Raw genomic sequence first — 17,355 nt, forward strand, 5'->3', positions numbered from 1 at the left:
TCATGACACGCAGGTTGAAATATCAAAACAAACTCTGAACCAATTATATTTATTTGTGGACAGGTCAAAAATCATTAAACATTTATGGCAATTTAGCTAGCTAGCTTGCAGTTGCTAGCTATTTTGTCCTATTTAGCTAGCATGCTGTTGCTAGCTAATTTGTCCTGGGATATAAACGTTGAGTTGTTATTTTACCTGAAATGCACAAGGTTCTCTACTCTGACAATTAATCCACACATAAAACGGTCAACCAAATCATTTCTAGTCATCTTTCAATCACCCATGTAGGTATAACCAATGAGGAGATGGCATGTGGATATCTGCTTCTATAAACCAAGGAGGAGATGGGAGAGGCAGGATTTGCACCGCGTTCAGCGTCACAAATAGAACTGACTTCTATTTTAGCACTTGGCAACACAGACGCTCGTTGACGAGCGCGAGCACTGTGGGTGCAATAATTGAACAACATGTATGAGCAGTGTGGTCAGCATGTAAGGGATTGATATTTGGTATTCAGCAGTCATAAAAAAATGCCTTATTTACTTTGAAGAACTACAAAATAGTGATTTTTGGAATGAAATAAATATTTTATTAAGGTAAAAAGTAAAGTGAATAAATTATGGTTAATAATTAATAACAGTAATGGGCAGCAGCTACCATCATGGGACCTTTATTAATTGTTTTATTCTGCGTTCTTACAGCATTCAACCCACATAATGCATAGTGCGTTTAATGAAAACAATTATTTAAAAAACAAAAACGAAAATCTGTGATTATTTTTTTATAATCAAACCAAAACCTAACCAACCTCAAAAAGCACTTCTGGCTGAAGAAGTATCTTGGAATAATTGTGATTATTTGACATTATATATAGAGAGAGACTAGGCAAGTCAGTTAAGAACAAATTCTTATTTACAATGACGGCCTACCCCGACAAAACCCTAACGACGCTGGGCCAAATGTGCGCCACCCTATCAGACTCCCAATCACAGCGGGTTGTGATTCCGTCTGGAATTGAACCAGGGTCTGTAGTGACGCCTCTAGCACTGAGGTGCCGTGCCTTAGATTGCTGCGTCACTTGGGAGCCCAGTTCAAAATACTTGAATTAGTTATAGAACCCATTGCCCTTTATGGTTGTGAGGTCTGGAGTCAGCTCACCAACCAAGAATTCACAAAATGGGACAAACGCCAAATTGAGACTCTGCATGCAGAATTCTGCAAAAATATCCTCAGTGTACAACGTAAAACACCAAATAATGTATGCAGAGCAGAAGGCCAATACCCGCTAATTATCAAAATCCAGAAAAGAGCTGTTAAATTCTACAACCACCTAAAAGGAAGCGTTTCCCAAACCTTCCATAACAAAGCCATCACCTACAGACAAATGAACCTGGAGAAGAGCCCCCTAAGCAAGCTGGTCCTGGGGCTCTGTTCACAAACACAAATAGACCCCACAGAGTCCCAGGACAGCAACACAATTAGACCCAACCAAATCACGAGAAAACAAAAACACAATTACTTGACACATTGGAAAGAATTTACAAAAAAACAGAACAAACTAGAATGCTATTTGGCCCTAAACAGAGAGTACACAGTGGCAGAATACCTGACTGACCCAAATTTAAGGAAATATTTGACTATGTACAGACTCAGTGAGCATAGCCTTTTTATTGAGAAAGGCTGCCAAAGGCAGACCTGGCTTTCAAGAGAAGACAGCTTATGTGCACACTGCCCATAAAATGAGGTGGAAACTAAGCTATACTTCCTAACCTCCTACTAAATGTATGACCATATTAGAGACACATATTTCCCTCAGATTACACAGACCCACAAAGAATTTTAAAACAAATCCAATTTTGATAAACTCCCATATCTATTGGGTGAAATACAACAGAGTGCAATCACAGCAGCAAGATTTGTGACCTGTTGCCACAAGAAAAGGGAAACCGGTGAAGAACAAACACCATTGTAAACACAACCCATATTAATGTTTTTTTATTTTCCCTTTTGTACTATTTTTCACATCATTACAACACTGTAAAAATACATAATATGACATTTGAAATGTTTTTATTCATTTGAAACTTTTTTGAGTGTAATGTTTACGGTCATTTTTTTGTGTATTTCACTTTTGTTTATTATCTACAGTTGAAGTCGGAAATTTACCTACACCTTACCCAACTACATTTAAACTCCGTTTTTCACAATTCCTGACATTTAATCCTAGTAAGAATTCCCTGTTTTAAGTCAGTTAGGAACACCACTTTATTTTAAGAATGTGAAATGCCAGAATAAAAGTAGCGAGAATGATTTATTTCAGCTTTTATTTCTTTAATCACATTCCCACTGGGTCAGAAGTTTACATACACTCAATTAGTATTTGGTAGCATTGCCTTTAAATTGTTTAACTTGGGTCAAATGTTTCAGGTAGCCTTCCGCAAGCTTCCCACAATATTTGGGTGAATTTTGGCCCATTCCTCCTGACAGAGCTGGTGTAACTGAATCAGGTTTGTAGGCCTCCTTGCTCGCACACACTTTTTCAGTTCTGCCCACAAATTCTCTATAGGATTGAGGTCAAGGCTTTGTGATGGCCACTCCAATACCTTGACTTTGTTGTCCTTAAGCCATTTTCCCACAACTTTGGAAGTATGCTTGTCCATTTGGAAGACCCATTTGCGACCAAGCTTTAACTTCCTGACTGATGTCTTGAGATATTGCTTCAATATAGCCACATAATTTTCCTCCCTCATGATGCCATCTATTTTGTGAAGTGCACCAGTCCCTCCTGCAGCAAAGCACCCCCACAACATGATGCTGTCACCCCCGTGCTTCACGGTTGGGATGGTGTTCTTAGGCTTGCAAGCCTCCCCCTTTTTCCTCCAAACATAACAATGGTCATTATGGCCAAACAGTTCTATTTTTGTTTCATCAGACCATAGGTCATTTCTCCAAAATGTACGATCTTTGTCCCCATGTGCAGTTGCAAACCATAGTCTGGCTTTTTTATGGCAGTTTTGGAGCAGTGGCTACTTCCTTGCTCAGCGGCCTTTCAGGTTATGTCGATATAGGACTCGTTTTACTGTGGATATAGATACTTTTGTTCCTGTTTCCTCCAGCATCTTCACAAGGTCCTTTGCTGTTGTTCTGGGATTGATTTTCACTTTTCACACCAAAATACGTTCATCTCCAGGAGACAGAACGCGTCTCCTTCCTGAGCGGTATGACCGCTGCGTGGTCTCAAGGTGTTATACTTGCATACTATTGTTTGTACAGATGAACGTGGTACCTTCAGGCGTTTGGAAATTGCTCCCATGGATGAAACAGACTTGTGGAGGTCCACAAATTTTTTCTGAAGTCTTTCCCATGATGTCAAGCAAAGAGGCACTGAGTTTGAAGGTAGGCCTTGAAATACATCCACAGGTACACCTCCAATTGACTCAAATGATGTCAATTAGCCTATCAGAAGCTTCTAAAGCCATGACGTCATTTTCTGTAAACTTCCAAGTTGTTTAAAGGCACAGTCAACTTAGTGTATGTAAACTTCTGACCCACTGGAATTGTGATACAGTGAATTATAAGTGAAATAATCTGTCTGTAAACAATTGTTGGAAAAATCACTTGTGTCATGCACAAAGTATATGTCCTAACCGACTTTCAAAAACTATAGTTTCTTAACAAGATATTTTGTGGAGTGGTTGAAAAAACTAGTTTTAATGACTCCAACCTATGTGTATGTAAACTTCTAACATCAACTGTATTTTCACCCACCTGTCTATCACTGTGCTTTCAACCATTTTAAAAGCACAGCAAAGTTCAAATGGGAATACAATGTCAGATATTTTGTTTATTTATATATCAGATTAATGTGTTATCACTGTGCGACATGTAATAGCAGAACCAAATGGTCTGGATTGTAGTTGAGATTACATTAAAAATACATGATACAAGTGATCAATGCCGTTTGATATTCTGCACAGATTATTACAGCAAATGTAAAGATCTCCACAGACCTGTGATGTCAAGTATAGTTACAGTACACTAGGAATGTGGCCATGGATGTGTTAGTCATTTTAAGGTTGAATGTTACATTATTTTGTAAGAAAGCTTCAGGCTATTTACTGTATTGCAGAAGTAATATTGAACTGTGTTTGGTTGACAATGCAACCAAATATCAACCAATAAAGGAGATGTATCTAATGCTGGGATAGTTTCATCTGAGCCACTAATCCCATTATTTAACTTTTATATTTGGTTAAATTGGAGATTTGAATCCAACATATAATCTGTTAACTTGTCGATAAGTTAATAGAGGCTATGTTTTCTATTTAAAATATTTACTGTATCTTCTGCTTCGATAGTTCCATCTGTGCCACTGACTTTAATTCCATCTGATGTCAACATATTAATCATTGATATGCTGGATTCATGTCTCCATCTCAACCAAACATCAAAGTTAAATCAAATCAAACTTTAAATGTGGATAAAGTTTGATTTGATTTTATCCTATTCTTTAACTTTGATGTTTGGTTGAGATGGAGACTTGAATCCAACATATGAATTCATTTGTAGACACTAAACTGGAATTAAAAACACTAAACTGGGATTAAAGCCAGACTAAGTCAGTGGCACAGATGGAACTATCCAAGCAGAAGATACATCTCCTTCAAATGTTGATATTTGGTTGTGTTGACAACCAAACACAATTCAACATCACTAAATGTCATTACTTTTTTAATCAGCCAGAGCTTGAAACCCTAGGCTATTGTTTTGTCTATTATTAGTTGAATTCTGGGTTGAATTGAAACAATAGCTGTTGATTGTTGAAGGCCTAAATATAATCATGTTATATGAGTGAAGTATGGTCACATATAATTTGCTCTATTAAACCTACCCTTTGGAATGGCTTTGATAGCAACAGTGAATATATCTCATTTTTAATTGGAGATCTCTCAACAATCATTCTCACGACAGCACATTGGTGATAGTCAGTGACAAATATTATAGCTAAGCTTGGCTTGCTTAAAACCCTGGATGGGAGACCAAAGGGTAGCTGTAGGTAGATCAATTCTCCAGTAGGAGGTGCTGCCCAGACCATTGCTTTTTGTCTGATTGTGGATTTAATGTTGACGATCGGACGTTGTTTTAAAGGTACAAATTCACATATTTTAAGGTTTGTCTATGTTAAAATGTTGTTACCATGATGACATAATCCCGTGGTTGAAAATTCACCCTCAAAACAACAGTTTAAATGTATTACTTTTTTCAAATCCAATGTATTTTCCACGTAGATTCCACGTCACAATACGTTGACTAATTAAGTTGGAACAACGTTGATTCAACCACTTTGTGCTCAGTGGGATTCTCTAGTGTAAGAACCTCAGGGGTGATCTGCAGGGGTTCTTTAACATCTCTCTAATGCTCCCTTCATTAGTATGCTGCTCCGCTCTCATTCCCCCTGCTATCTGCTGGCGGTGAGCAGCCCCACGATCTAACCTGGACAAATAACAATGCTATTATATTGCATTGTTAGCTGACATCAATGAGACAGCTACATTACTTGACCTTAAAGAGATCGTCTTCATGGTAAGTCTCAGTATTAGAATGTTGGCACTGAATCGATTTTCCGGTCTGGGGGCCATTATGAAAACTGCAAACATAAGAGTATATCAACGATCAGTTACTGTGTTGTATGATTTACATGATCTGTGTAGCATTGCTGGGGATAGCTGTCAGGAGGTAAATGAAGACAGAGGGGAGGTGTGCTAAATATTGACTTGGATGGACTGAAGAGGCAGAGGGAGGATACAGTGTCAATACAGTATTGACTGCTTTTGGTGCCCAAACCTAAACCCCCTATCACACGTCTGTTCATGTAGGTGGTTTGGTATGGTTTTGCAGTGTTCCATAGACTCATACAAAACAACAATGATAAGGAAATATATTGGGTTTGAATTACCTTTGTGCTATTCTACAGCTCTTTGCATCAATGCTAACTGAAATCTGTGGGTATGCCAGCAAGTCTATGTGAAAACAATAAAACTGCTTTTGCACAGTTATCCTAAAAATGTCAGATAGTAATTGAGTTGAAGGAATGAGGTACCCCAGTCTAGACACAGTTTAACATGGAGTGAAATTGAATCAATTTGTACAAGCATATTCTGCTCAAGAAAAATCAGAAATGGCACCACAACATTTAGGGTTTGTGTGGTGTGCTCATGTTGTTTCAAACTCAATTTGTTGTTTCTGGCCTGTCACCGTGGTTACTGATGGGGAATTCTGAGTGGAGGCAGAGAGAGACGATGGCTGGCTGGACTACTGATTAAACCTCTACCACACACAGCTGATGTCCAGTTCTGTGTCTGCTCTGAGTCTCTTAACCTAATATTCATGCAGTCATCTTCTTCTTGGCATCTTGTAATGTTATACAATTCTTTCCTCTTTGCTCTGAATGTCTGCATGTTTTTGAGATGCAACAATTTCATCTTTGACCCCCTCGACAATGTGCCCCATTTGCTAAAGGTTTCCATGCTTGAAGACGCTTTCCTTGTTAAGGGTGCAAATCAATAAACCAAACCAATGGAAAGGGGCACAGAGGCTTAGATGTCCTTTCGATGTTACGCCGAGATCTTGTCCCTACCTAACCATTTGACTGCCAGTGACTGTGGACAGGGATGCTCACTGTTATTCAGATCACTGTTTCCTATCGTCCTGTCTCCTTAAATGGGAGTCAGTCATGGCGTGTGCCATGTCCACAGAATGTTTTCACCTGTCAATCATTAGGGAACTCCAGCTAGTCTCCAGTCTCACACTACGTGGGCTATGTTGCATGGTAAACACTATAATTCCCATCCAAGTAGTTGGAAGTACCAGGGAGAGCCATTGGAGTGCACAGGAAGGCTGATGAAAACATCAGTGCTCTGTGAATACAGGGCTGGATCCTTTCCACAGATCAGCAATGCTGGTCTGTTCACCCACCTTTGAGTTATCTCCTCTTTAGTGAGTAAACCGCCTTGGCCAAATGCCCACTTACCCAGAGAGGCTGTTTCTGTTGTTATTGGTGGTACAATAGCTGTCGGTGGTCTCATTGTTTGGTAACAAAGCAGCCCTGTAGTGCTGCTGATAGGGTTATGGTTAGGGATAGGGATAGGGTTAGGGTTAAGGTTAGGGTTAGGGTGATCATCAAAAGAGGTGGGCGACTGGTTAGGAGGGAGTGCACGTGGAGAGGTGGGGAATGGGGGAGGCTGGCACTAGGAGGTGAATGGCTGTGGACCACTGTACGGCTTGGAAGGACAGGAGCTGCTGATGTGAGTGTACTGTACTGTTTGTAGAGAGAGAGAGAGAGAGAGAGAGAGAGAGAGAGAGAGAGAGAGAGAGAGGAGAGGCTAAGGAAGCAGAGGCGTCATTGGTCATCCATGCGTGATACAGGCTCTTATATAAAACACGCCTCAGCTAGGACTTTTCAGGGATGAGAAAGAAAAAACACTTTCTCTTTCTGTGAACATTACTCATTACGCTGTTATTGTTACCACTGACTCTGGGCCACGGTTTAACACATTTGTTAAGCACCATAGACCGAGGCATTAAAAAGAACAAGGGTTAGTGTTTTCAAAAAGTGTATTTCAAAGTGAACACCGTGCTTGGTATATTACAGAGTTAACATTGACAATACAGCACAATGGGTAGTCAGTCACACAACAGAGAAGGGGTGAACCAGGAGCTGTTGGATGGGATATTCAGAGAATAAAGTGCTAGTTGACAGCATCAGCTATTGTAACAGCAGCTGCAATAGCTTTTATACCACCAATAACACCAGAAACAGGGTTACAGTAAGTGCAAATAGGAGATTACTCAGGTGGGTAAACAACGGTGGTGCTCATCTGTAAAAATCGATAGATCAGCTTCTGGAGAGCTACTTACGTGGTCTGCTGGTTTTAATTGTCGTCCGGGCTTTAATTGATTAACCAGATATGTGGGTTGTAATGAACTCTATCACTGTAACTCCCCCACATCACATTCTGATTGACCACTGGAACACCTAGCCTTAGGGAAAGACAAGGACTACTCCGTGGCTCCAGGACCAGGGATGCATTGCAGACCCTTCACTGATCTGCAGCTACTAAATCAAAATCAAATCAAATTGTATTGGTCATATACATGTGGTTAGCAGCTGTTATTGCGAGTGTAGTGAAATGCTTATGCTTCTAGATCTGACAGTGCAGCAGTATCTAACAGGTAATATCTAACAATTCCACAACAAAACCTAATACACACAATGTAGTAAAGGAATGGGATAAGAATATATAAATATATAGATGAGCAGTGACAGAGCGGCTAAGATGCAATAGATAGTATAGAATAGATAGTGTAGGATACAGTATATACATATGAGATGAGTAATGTGAGATATGTAAACATTCTTAAAGTGGCGTTATTGAAATGACTAGTGTTCCATATATTAAAGTGGCCAATGATATCAAGTCTGTAAGTAGGTAGCAGCCTCTCTGTGCTAGTGATGGCTATTTAACAGTCTGATGGCCATGAGATAGAAGTTGTTTTTCAATCTCTCGGTCCCAGCTTTGATGCATCTGCACTGCCCTCGCCTTCTGGATGGAAGTGGGGTGAACAGGCAGTGGCTTGGGTGGTTGTTGTCCTTGATGATCTTTTTAGCCTTCCTGTGACATCGGGTGTTGTAGGTGTCCTGGAGAGCCCTGCGGTTGTGGGAGGTGCAGTTGCCGTAACAGGCGGTGATACAGCCCAACAGGATGCTCTCAATTGTGCACCTGTAAAAGTTAGTGAGGGTTTTCGATGACAAGCCACATTTATTTCAGACTCCTGAGGTTGAAGAGGCGCTGTTGCGCCTTCTTCACCACACTGTCTGTGTGGGTGGACCATTTCAGTTTGTCTGTGATTTGTACACAGAGGAACTTAAAACATTCCATCTTCTCCACTGCTGTCCCATCGTTGTGGATAGGGGGGTGCTCCCTTTGCTGTTTCCTGAAGTCCACAATCATCTCTTTTGTTTTGCTGACATTGAGTGATAGGTTATTTTCCTGACAGCACACTCTGAGAGCCCTCACCTCCTCCCTGTAGGCTGTCTCGTCATTGTTGGTAATCAAGCCTACCACTGTTGTGTCGTCTGCAAACTTGATGATTGAGTTGGAGGTGTGCGTGGCCACACAGCCGTGGGTGAACAGGGAGTACAGGAGGGGCTGAGCACGCACCATTGTGGGGCCCCAGTGTTGAGGATCAGCGGAGTGGAGATGTTGTTTCCTACCTTCACCACCTGGGGGCGTCCCGTCCGGAAGTCCAGGACCCAGTTGCACAGGCCGGGGTCGAGACCCATGGTCTCAAGCTTATTGATGAGTTTGGAGGGTACTATGGTGTTGAATGCTGAGCTCTAGTCAATGAACAGCATTCTTACATTCCTCTTGTCCAGATGGGATAGGGCAGTGTGATGGCTATTCCATCGTCGGTGGACCTATTGGGGCGGTAAGCAAACTGAAGTGAGTCTAGGATGACAGGTAGGGTAGAGGTGATATGATCCTTGACTAGTCTCTCAAAGCACTTCATGATGACAGAAGTGACTGCTACGGGGCGATAGTCATTTAGTTCAGTTATCTTTGCCTTCTTGGAAATAGGAACAACGGTGGTCATCTTGAAGCATGTGGGGACAGCAGACTGGGATAGGGATTGATTGAATATGTCCGTAAACACACCAGCCAACTCTTCTGCGCATGCTCTGAGGACACGGCTAGGGATGCCGTCTGGGCCGGCAGCCTTGCGAGGGTTAACACATTTAAATGTTTTACTCACATCGGCCACGGAGAAGGAGAGCCCACAGTCTTTGGTAGTGGGCCGCGTCGGTGGCATTGTATTATCCTCAAAGCGGGCAAAGAAGGTGTTTAGTTTGTCTGGAAGTAAGACACCGATTTTTGCGACGGGGCTGTTTTTCTGTTCGTAATCCATGTAATACTAATGATCAATATTGTGTTTGTGCTAGTGTTGTCTGTAAGTCACTACACCTCTTCCCATGTGTCTTCCAGAGGTGTCTGTTGAGACGTTAGACGTGAAGTGGATTGATCTCTGGAGCCAGCTGACTCGAATGTCCGGACGCCGGCATGTTACACACCCACATTCTGAGCCTTGCCCACCCCTCCTCCTCCTCCTCCAGCCTCTCCACCTCCCTCTTCCTCCTCTTCCTCCTGGGGCTTACCCACCTCTCTCAGGCTGGCTCAGACCATGCAGCACCCAGCAGCCCGCCCAGCAACTGCTCCGATGGAGACCCCTGCTCTGAGGGCGTGGTCCTGCCCATGTGGAACCCTCAGAACCCGTCGGTGGGTGACAAGGTGGCACGGGCCATCGTCTACTTCGTGGCCCTCATCTACATGTTCCTGGGCATGTCCATCATTGCCGACCGCTTCATGTCTTCTATTGAGGTCATCACCTCTCAGGAGAAAGAGATCACCATCAAGAAGCCCAACGGAGAGACCACTACAGCCACTGTACGCATCTGGAATGAGACCGTATCCAACCTGACCCTGATGGCCCTAGGCTCGTCTGCCCCAGAGATCCTGCTGTCCGTCATCGAGGTGTGTGGCCACTCGTTTGAGGCAGGCTCCCTGGGCCCCAGCACCATTGTGGGCAGCGCAGCATTCAACATGTTCGTCATCATCGCCCTCTGTGTGCACGTGGTGCCAGAGAACGAGACACGCAGGATCAAGCACCTGAGGGTGTTCTTCGTCACGGCAACCTGGAGCATCTTCGCCTACATCTGGCTCTACCTGATCCTGGCTGTCATCTCCCCGGGGGAGGTGGAGGTGTGGGAGGCCGTGCTTACCTTCATGTTCTTCCCCATCTGTGTGGTTCAGGCCTGGGTCGCGGACCGACGCCTGCTCTTCTACAAGTACATCCACAAGCGTTACCGTGTCGACAAGGCCCGCGGCATCATCATCGAGACAGAGGGGGACAGCATGTTCACCAAGATGGATGTGGAGATGGACGGCCAGGGGGGCAACTCCCACCCCCACCCCAAGGATGTGCTGGACAGCATGCTGGAGGGGGTGGAGGAGGGTGGTGGACTGAACTCAGAAGAGGATGAGGCTCGGAGGGACATGGCCCGCACCCTGAAGGAGCTGAAACAGAGGCACCCAGAGAAGGACACAGAGCAGTTGATTGAGATGGCCAACTACCAGGTTCTGGTCCAGCAGCAGAAGAGCAGGGCCTTCTACCGCATCCAGGCCACACGCATGATGATCGGTGCTGGGAACATCCTGAAGAAGCATGCTGCCGACCAGGCCAGGAAGGTGGTGAGCTGCCATGAGGCCAGCGGACAGGAGGAGGACCCCCACACCATCTACCTGCAGTTTGAACCCTCACACTACCAGTGCTTTGAGAACTGTAGCTCGCTCAAGCTGTCTGTTGGGCGCCATGGTGGCGAAAGCGGCTGCACAGTCAAGGTCAGTGGGGACAAGCTACTCATATTTGTCTTTGTGATTTATTGTACTGTATAATGGAAAGATTATTATGTTGAAAATCACTCAAGCTAAATGTAATAATGGGAAAGGTTTTTAGATGAGATAAGGGTCGAGCCAGGGGGCCATTTTCTCCAGTAATTACTCCTGTCTAGTGAATTAATTGAATCGTCATTGAGTTGATTTTGTTCCTGGGTCACCTCAGGTGGACTACCGGACAGAGGACGGCACGGCCAACGCCGGCTCAGACTATGAATTTGCTGAGGGCACGCTGGTCTTCAAACCTGGTGAGACACTGAAGGAGCTGACCGTGGGGGTTATTGATGACGACATCTTCGAAGAGGACGAGCACTTCTACGTGCACCTCAGCAACCCTCGCATCGTCCACCGTGCCGAGGTGGCCATCCTGGAGCCCAGCACCATCACCACCACCAGCAGTATGAGGAACCTCTCCCCCCACGTATCCCCCAAGGCCGCCCTGGGCAACGCCCACACTGCCACGGTAACCATTTATGACGACGACCACGCAGGCATCTTCACGTTTGAAGTAGAGTCTATGAGGGTGAGCGAGAGCGTGGGCACCATGCAGGTGAAGGTGCACCGGATGTCCGGGGCCAGGGGTAAAGTGGCCATCCCCTACCACACCCTGGAGGGCACCGCCAAGGCTGGGGAGGACTACGAGGAGGTGGCTGGGAAACTGGAGTTCCAGAACGACGAGACCATGTGAGTAACACCACTTCCTGTTGTGTACGCTGCTCTGCTGCTGATGACTTGTGTGTTGTGTTACAGTATGATATTATATGGCCCATTGGTATGGTATAGAATATGGGGTATTCCACTCTTGCTGGTTTTCTGTTCTACCTGATCATTAATTGCTCCCACTTGGTGTCCCAGGTCTAAATCAGTCCCTGATTGGAGGGGAACAATGAAAAAATGAGTGAAACTGGCTTCTAGGTCCTGAGTTGAGTTTTGAGGGGTATAGCGTTTTTAACAGAATTGGAGAGGAAGAGGAGAGAGCCGTAGAGAGGGGATAAACAGCAGGAGATCTAACAGTGGGGCTGCGGTGTGGGGGACAGAGAGCGAGAGGAATGGGAAGTGATGAAAGGGAAGAATACATGTAGCTATATTAGAACACTGTTGTTTCTATGGGAGTTCATTCATTGTAATGGATAGACAATGTGTGGCATTTGGGATTTCGCCATTTTCATAGAGAGAAGGCAATATAGTGAAATGAAAGAGAGACCATAAAAAGAAACTAAATGAATATCGCTGAAAAGGGTGTAGTCAAATATGTAAATGATGTAAAATAAAGAATAGTGGACTGATTGAAGGAAGGGCAGTGGCTTTAGAAAATGAAAAGGGTTTGTGTGATGGTAATGATTTGAGTGATAATTTAGACTAGAGAAAAATTAGATAGATTTCGAGGTAGAGAGGCAGGTAAGAGGGCGGAAGGAGAGTTAGAGAGGGGATGAGAGTGCAAAGCAGTGTTTTAGCATTCATCTCTCACTGTAGGCAGGGTTGGCTGACTGATGAGGAAGAGAGCTCAGAGAGTGGTGTGTGGGCGGGTGCTTCATGGAATGTGTGACGAGAAAAGCGATGGTAATCATGGGCTGGAAAAAAGTGCAGTGCGTATACGTGTGTTAGATGGGTGGGTGGAGGGACAGGTGCATGTGTTGTCCATTCTTCTGAGATGTGTGTGTGTGTGTGTGTGTGTGTGTGTGTGTGTGTGTGTGTGTGTGTGTGTGTGTGTGTGTGTGTGTGTGTGTGTGTGTGTGTGTGTGTGTGTGTGTGTGTGTGTGTGTGTGTGTGTGTGTGTGTGTGAACATTAACGCGCGCGCGCACGTGCGTGTGGGTTGGTTGGTTGAGTAGCTGAGTGGGCAGGAGTATACGTTTCTGCATTCGAATGCAGATTTTGTGTAGTACTGTAAGTGAGAATTGACATTATTGTGTGTATGTGTTTGTGTGTGCTAGCGCATCTATCTGTCAGTGTTTTCTGCTGACCAGACAGATGAACCCTCTCTTCTAAACAGCGTAACAGACTCTAACGGGCTCTCCCTGGACAGTCACAACTCAAGTAGCCTGGCACCAGCCAGCACGAGTCCAGGGGGCTTTGTGTGTGTGTGTGTGTGTGTGTGTGTGTGTGTGTGTGTGTGTGTGTGTGTGTGTGTGTGTGTGTGTGTGTGTGTGTGTGTGTGTGTGTGTGTGTGTGTGTGTGTGGGTGTATGTATGTGGGTGTGAGAGAGAGAGAGAGAGAGAGAGAGAGAGAGAGAGAGAGAAGGAAAGGTGGAGGCCAACTTTAACAGGCAAACTAACAAGGAGCCAGGATGAATGAGTTTAAAATTGATGCATGAAGTATACTGTGCGTTTGCCCTGCAGTTCTGAGCTCCAATCGATGCACTGGGATTTATACAGACAAACCTCCGATCCTAAAAAACAAATACAGAGAGATGTCACATTCCCTAGTTTTGTGGATTAGTGTGTATCTGCTCTTCTCCTATTGGAGGTTGGAGAGGGAAAACAAGCATAAAACAATCCGATGAAAAAGGAAAGGAAACGGGGAAAGGGGACAGTTATATAAGCAGAGATCTAACGGCTGGGAGAGAGAGAGACAGATTCTACATGGGGGATCAATACAGTCATATTCCTCTCTACTCTGGCTCTACGGCTACACTAACTACTGGATCGATAACCACCTGAGCATTCTGATACACACACACACACACACACACACACACACACACACACACACACACACACACACACACACACACACACACACACACACACACACACACACACACACACACACACACACACTCTCCACAGTGGCAGGGTCAGGGGTTAGTAGTGCTTTGAATGCAAATGAGTGTGTTTGAAATTCACCAGAGTCAACCAGAAGCTCTGAACTTATGGACACACTTTGGAGATATTGAAAGAACACACCGGTTTTGTTCTATTTAAGTAATACAGATCTTTAGGAGAGGTGAAAAGCATAGAGTATTCACAGTAGATGTCAAAGGTTTCTTTCTCTCTTCTCATCTCTCTATGTTCCTCTGTTCCCTGTCCTTATTTCTTATTCTGTACTGCCTCGTATCTCCCCATGCTTCTCGTCTGGCAGTCATTTGGAATAGCAATTACACTCTGTTACCTAGCTACGTAAATTAGTTAGGACACTCACAGTATGGGGAAAAACACAGATACTGCAGCTATAGTGTTTAATACATTCAAATCCTAATCCACATAATCATATTCCCTCATTTTAGCTGGTCTTTTTGATGTGTTAACCAAATCCTCTACCCTGGATTCAGCCAAAAGACTGATACTGTATACACTCTCACACATGAATACACAAATTCAGTACCGCAAGTACACACACTCGTACACACCTTAATGTGTTAATTGGACGGATGATATTATCTCACCAGAGGGAGGGGATATCTGAAAAGAAGCAGGTAATATTCTGCCACCTCCAATAACGATACTTGTATTACTTTTCTTAATGAAGGGAATTACAGATTGACTGGGGAATCCCCCCCCCCCCCCCATGATAGTGACAGCTTTGATTAGTATTTGCAGTCTGTTTGATTTTGTTTTTATCCGTTTGCTTACTCTCACAGCCTAGATCAAACGGCGGCTCAGATCACACGCTGTCTTTTGCCAAAGCACTGAAACCTAATCGCCTCTAATCCCTACGCCATCAGGTGCAGCTGCAGTGATGAGCAACTCAATACCTCTGCCAAAACCAAACGTGTCATTACATTGGAGATGTATCGGATGTCACAAATCAGGAGAGGTGTCAGATCATTTTGATGGATTCATCTGTTTTATTTTCATTGTATTTACATTGTGAATGTTTTGGGCTTATGGTGAGATGTTAAAAGGGTGTGTCCAATTTCACAGCCTCCTGTGTAAGTAGAGCAGGAAACAAACGCATAACAATAAATATACAGTATCTGAGTTACCATGGACTATCTGTCAAAAACTTGGTCATGCTCCCAAGTCTCCGTCTCCCTGCACCCCTGTGTCTCTGTGGTTAATGAGGACTGGACCTGGCTAGACTTAGCAGGCAGTGTTGGGTGACCTGCGCCCCCACTTCCTCACCCACTACCCCCCAGCCCTCCAAGGTCCTCTATGACACACCGTAGCAGCTGCTCCATGCCTCACTCAATCACTTCAGCCTTCAGGGCTGTGTGGAGAAATCTGATGTGGGTCTGTAGACTGTACATCTGCCTCGCTTTGTCCTGCTCTTTTTTTTCTTGCGCATTTATTTGAGGATAAAATGTAAATAATGTCTGTGTACAGTACAGTCTGTAGCTTCTCTCTTCTTCCCCCTCCTCAGTGCAGTTCAGTGTTCTCTTATTGGCATGCTCTACTCAGTCATTACACAGAGGGTGTGTGTGGCGTCTCGCTGACTCTTCGGTAAAAGCCTTCTTTTTTTTCTCGCTCGCCAAACCACTGCCTGTGTGTGTCCAAGCTTGTGTTCTTTGTGTGTGGACACAAATAGACAGCCGGCCCACATATCGTTAGGAAGATGGAGGAAGAGAGAGAAACAGACATAATGTGAGAGTACAGGGGAGTGTGGACGGCTGATGCAAACACATGGGCTCCCACTGAGACCTACAATAGAGTACAGCACAGCAGAAACACATGTATAGATTCAGACCCATTTACCGTGTGTCTGGGTGCTTCCATGCCTTCCGTACGCCACTGAACGTAATATGAAACAACACAGCAAGGTATCACTTAAACAACACACATTTACACACAAAAACTCTGTTACCACACACACCAGTGCAAATATTGCTAGTGCAGCGGTAAGGTGGTGGAAGTGTTCCGCCCTGCGACTATGTTTTGCTGCATGAAACTGAACAGCCCCCTGTATACAGCACATTTCGAACCCCACTGCAGTTATTTCTTCCTGGTTTATTTACGTTCCCCCCTGTGGCCGTTAACACTGCGTACACAAACATGTGGCGTGGAAATCAAACACAACGTTGGATGCTCTGTCGCAGTTCATGGAAGCTTGTAAGTAGGGACTAGGGACTTCATCTCTGTCACAGGATCGTGCTGCCAAAGCTACCGTTACCATGCTACTGTGCCATGGTGATTGTTGCTAATGTACCATGGCTATGCTGCTACCACAATACTATGTCTGCTGTTAGGACTCATGAACACAACTGCATTTACAGAACTATGTACTGTAGATCTTTCAACAGTGTGTTGTTGCCACTAAATCAGGGGAAATCACACAGATAATCTTCACTGAGCTTACTCTATCTCAACATCACTTTCACTGAGCTTACTCTGTCTCAACATCATTTTCACTGAGCTTACTCTAACTCAACATCACTTTCACTGAGCTCACTCAACATAACTTTCACTGAGCTTACTCTATCTCAACATCACTTTCACTGAGCTTACTCTATCTCAACATCACTTTCACTGAGCTTACTCTATCTCAACATCACTTTCACTGAGCTTACTCTATCTCAACATCACTTTCACTGAGCTTACTCAACATCACTTTCACTGAGCTTACTCTATCTCAACATCACTTTCACTGAGCTTACTCTAACTCAACATCACTTTCACTGAGCTTACTCTAACTCAACAGATTACATATCTTTCTACCTGTCTCTCTCTCCATATATACTTCTGTCTTTATCACCCCCTCAGATTCACTGAGTAGAGCATTTATAGTTTAGCATCAGATGTATGTGATTAGAGAAGTATTTCACTGCGGGAAGAGAGAAGACAGGCTGATGATATATGGAGAGATAGCGCCCTGCGTGCTGGATTAGCCATTAACACTATCACCTTTTGTTTAGCCTTTCTTTCTCTTTCTCTCCCTCGCTCGCTACTCGTCTCCCGCTCAGTCTCCCCC

The 17,355-nt window shown here is 44.1% G+C and overlaps 1 protein-coding gene across 1 annotated transcript in view; it reads left to right on the top strand.

The window, feature by feature from the left end:
* slc8a4a (solute carrier family 8 member 4a) overlaps positions 1-17,355 on the top strand; it is a 49,770-nt gene that overhangs the window by 12,728 nt on the left and 19,687 nt on the right. The window contains exons 3-4 of the mRNA XM_014196458.2: positions 10,044-11,456; positions 11,677-12,194. Coding sequence (XP_014051933.1) covers positions 10,119-11,456; positions 11,677-12,194 — 1,856 coding nt within the window. The 5' untranslated portion in view covers positions 10,044-10,118. The remainder of the gene's footprint in view (positions 1-10,043; positions 11,457-11,676; positions 12,195-17,355) is intronic.

Source organism: Salmo salar, chromosome ssa04 (assembly GCF_905237065.1).
Source record: "Salmo salar chromosome ssa04, Ssal_v3.1, whole genome shotgun sequence".
Taxonomy (NCBI): domain Eukaryota; kingdom Metazoa; phylum Chordata; class Actinopteri; order Salmoniformes; family Salmonidae; genus Salmo; species Salmo salar.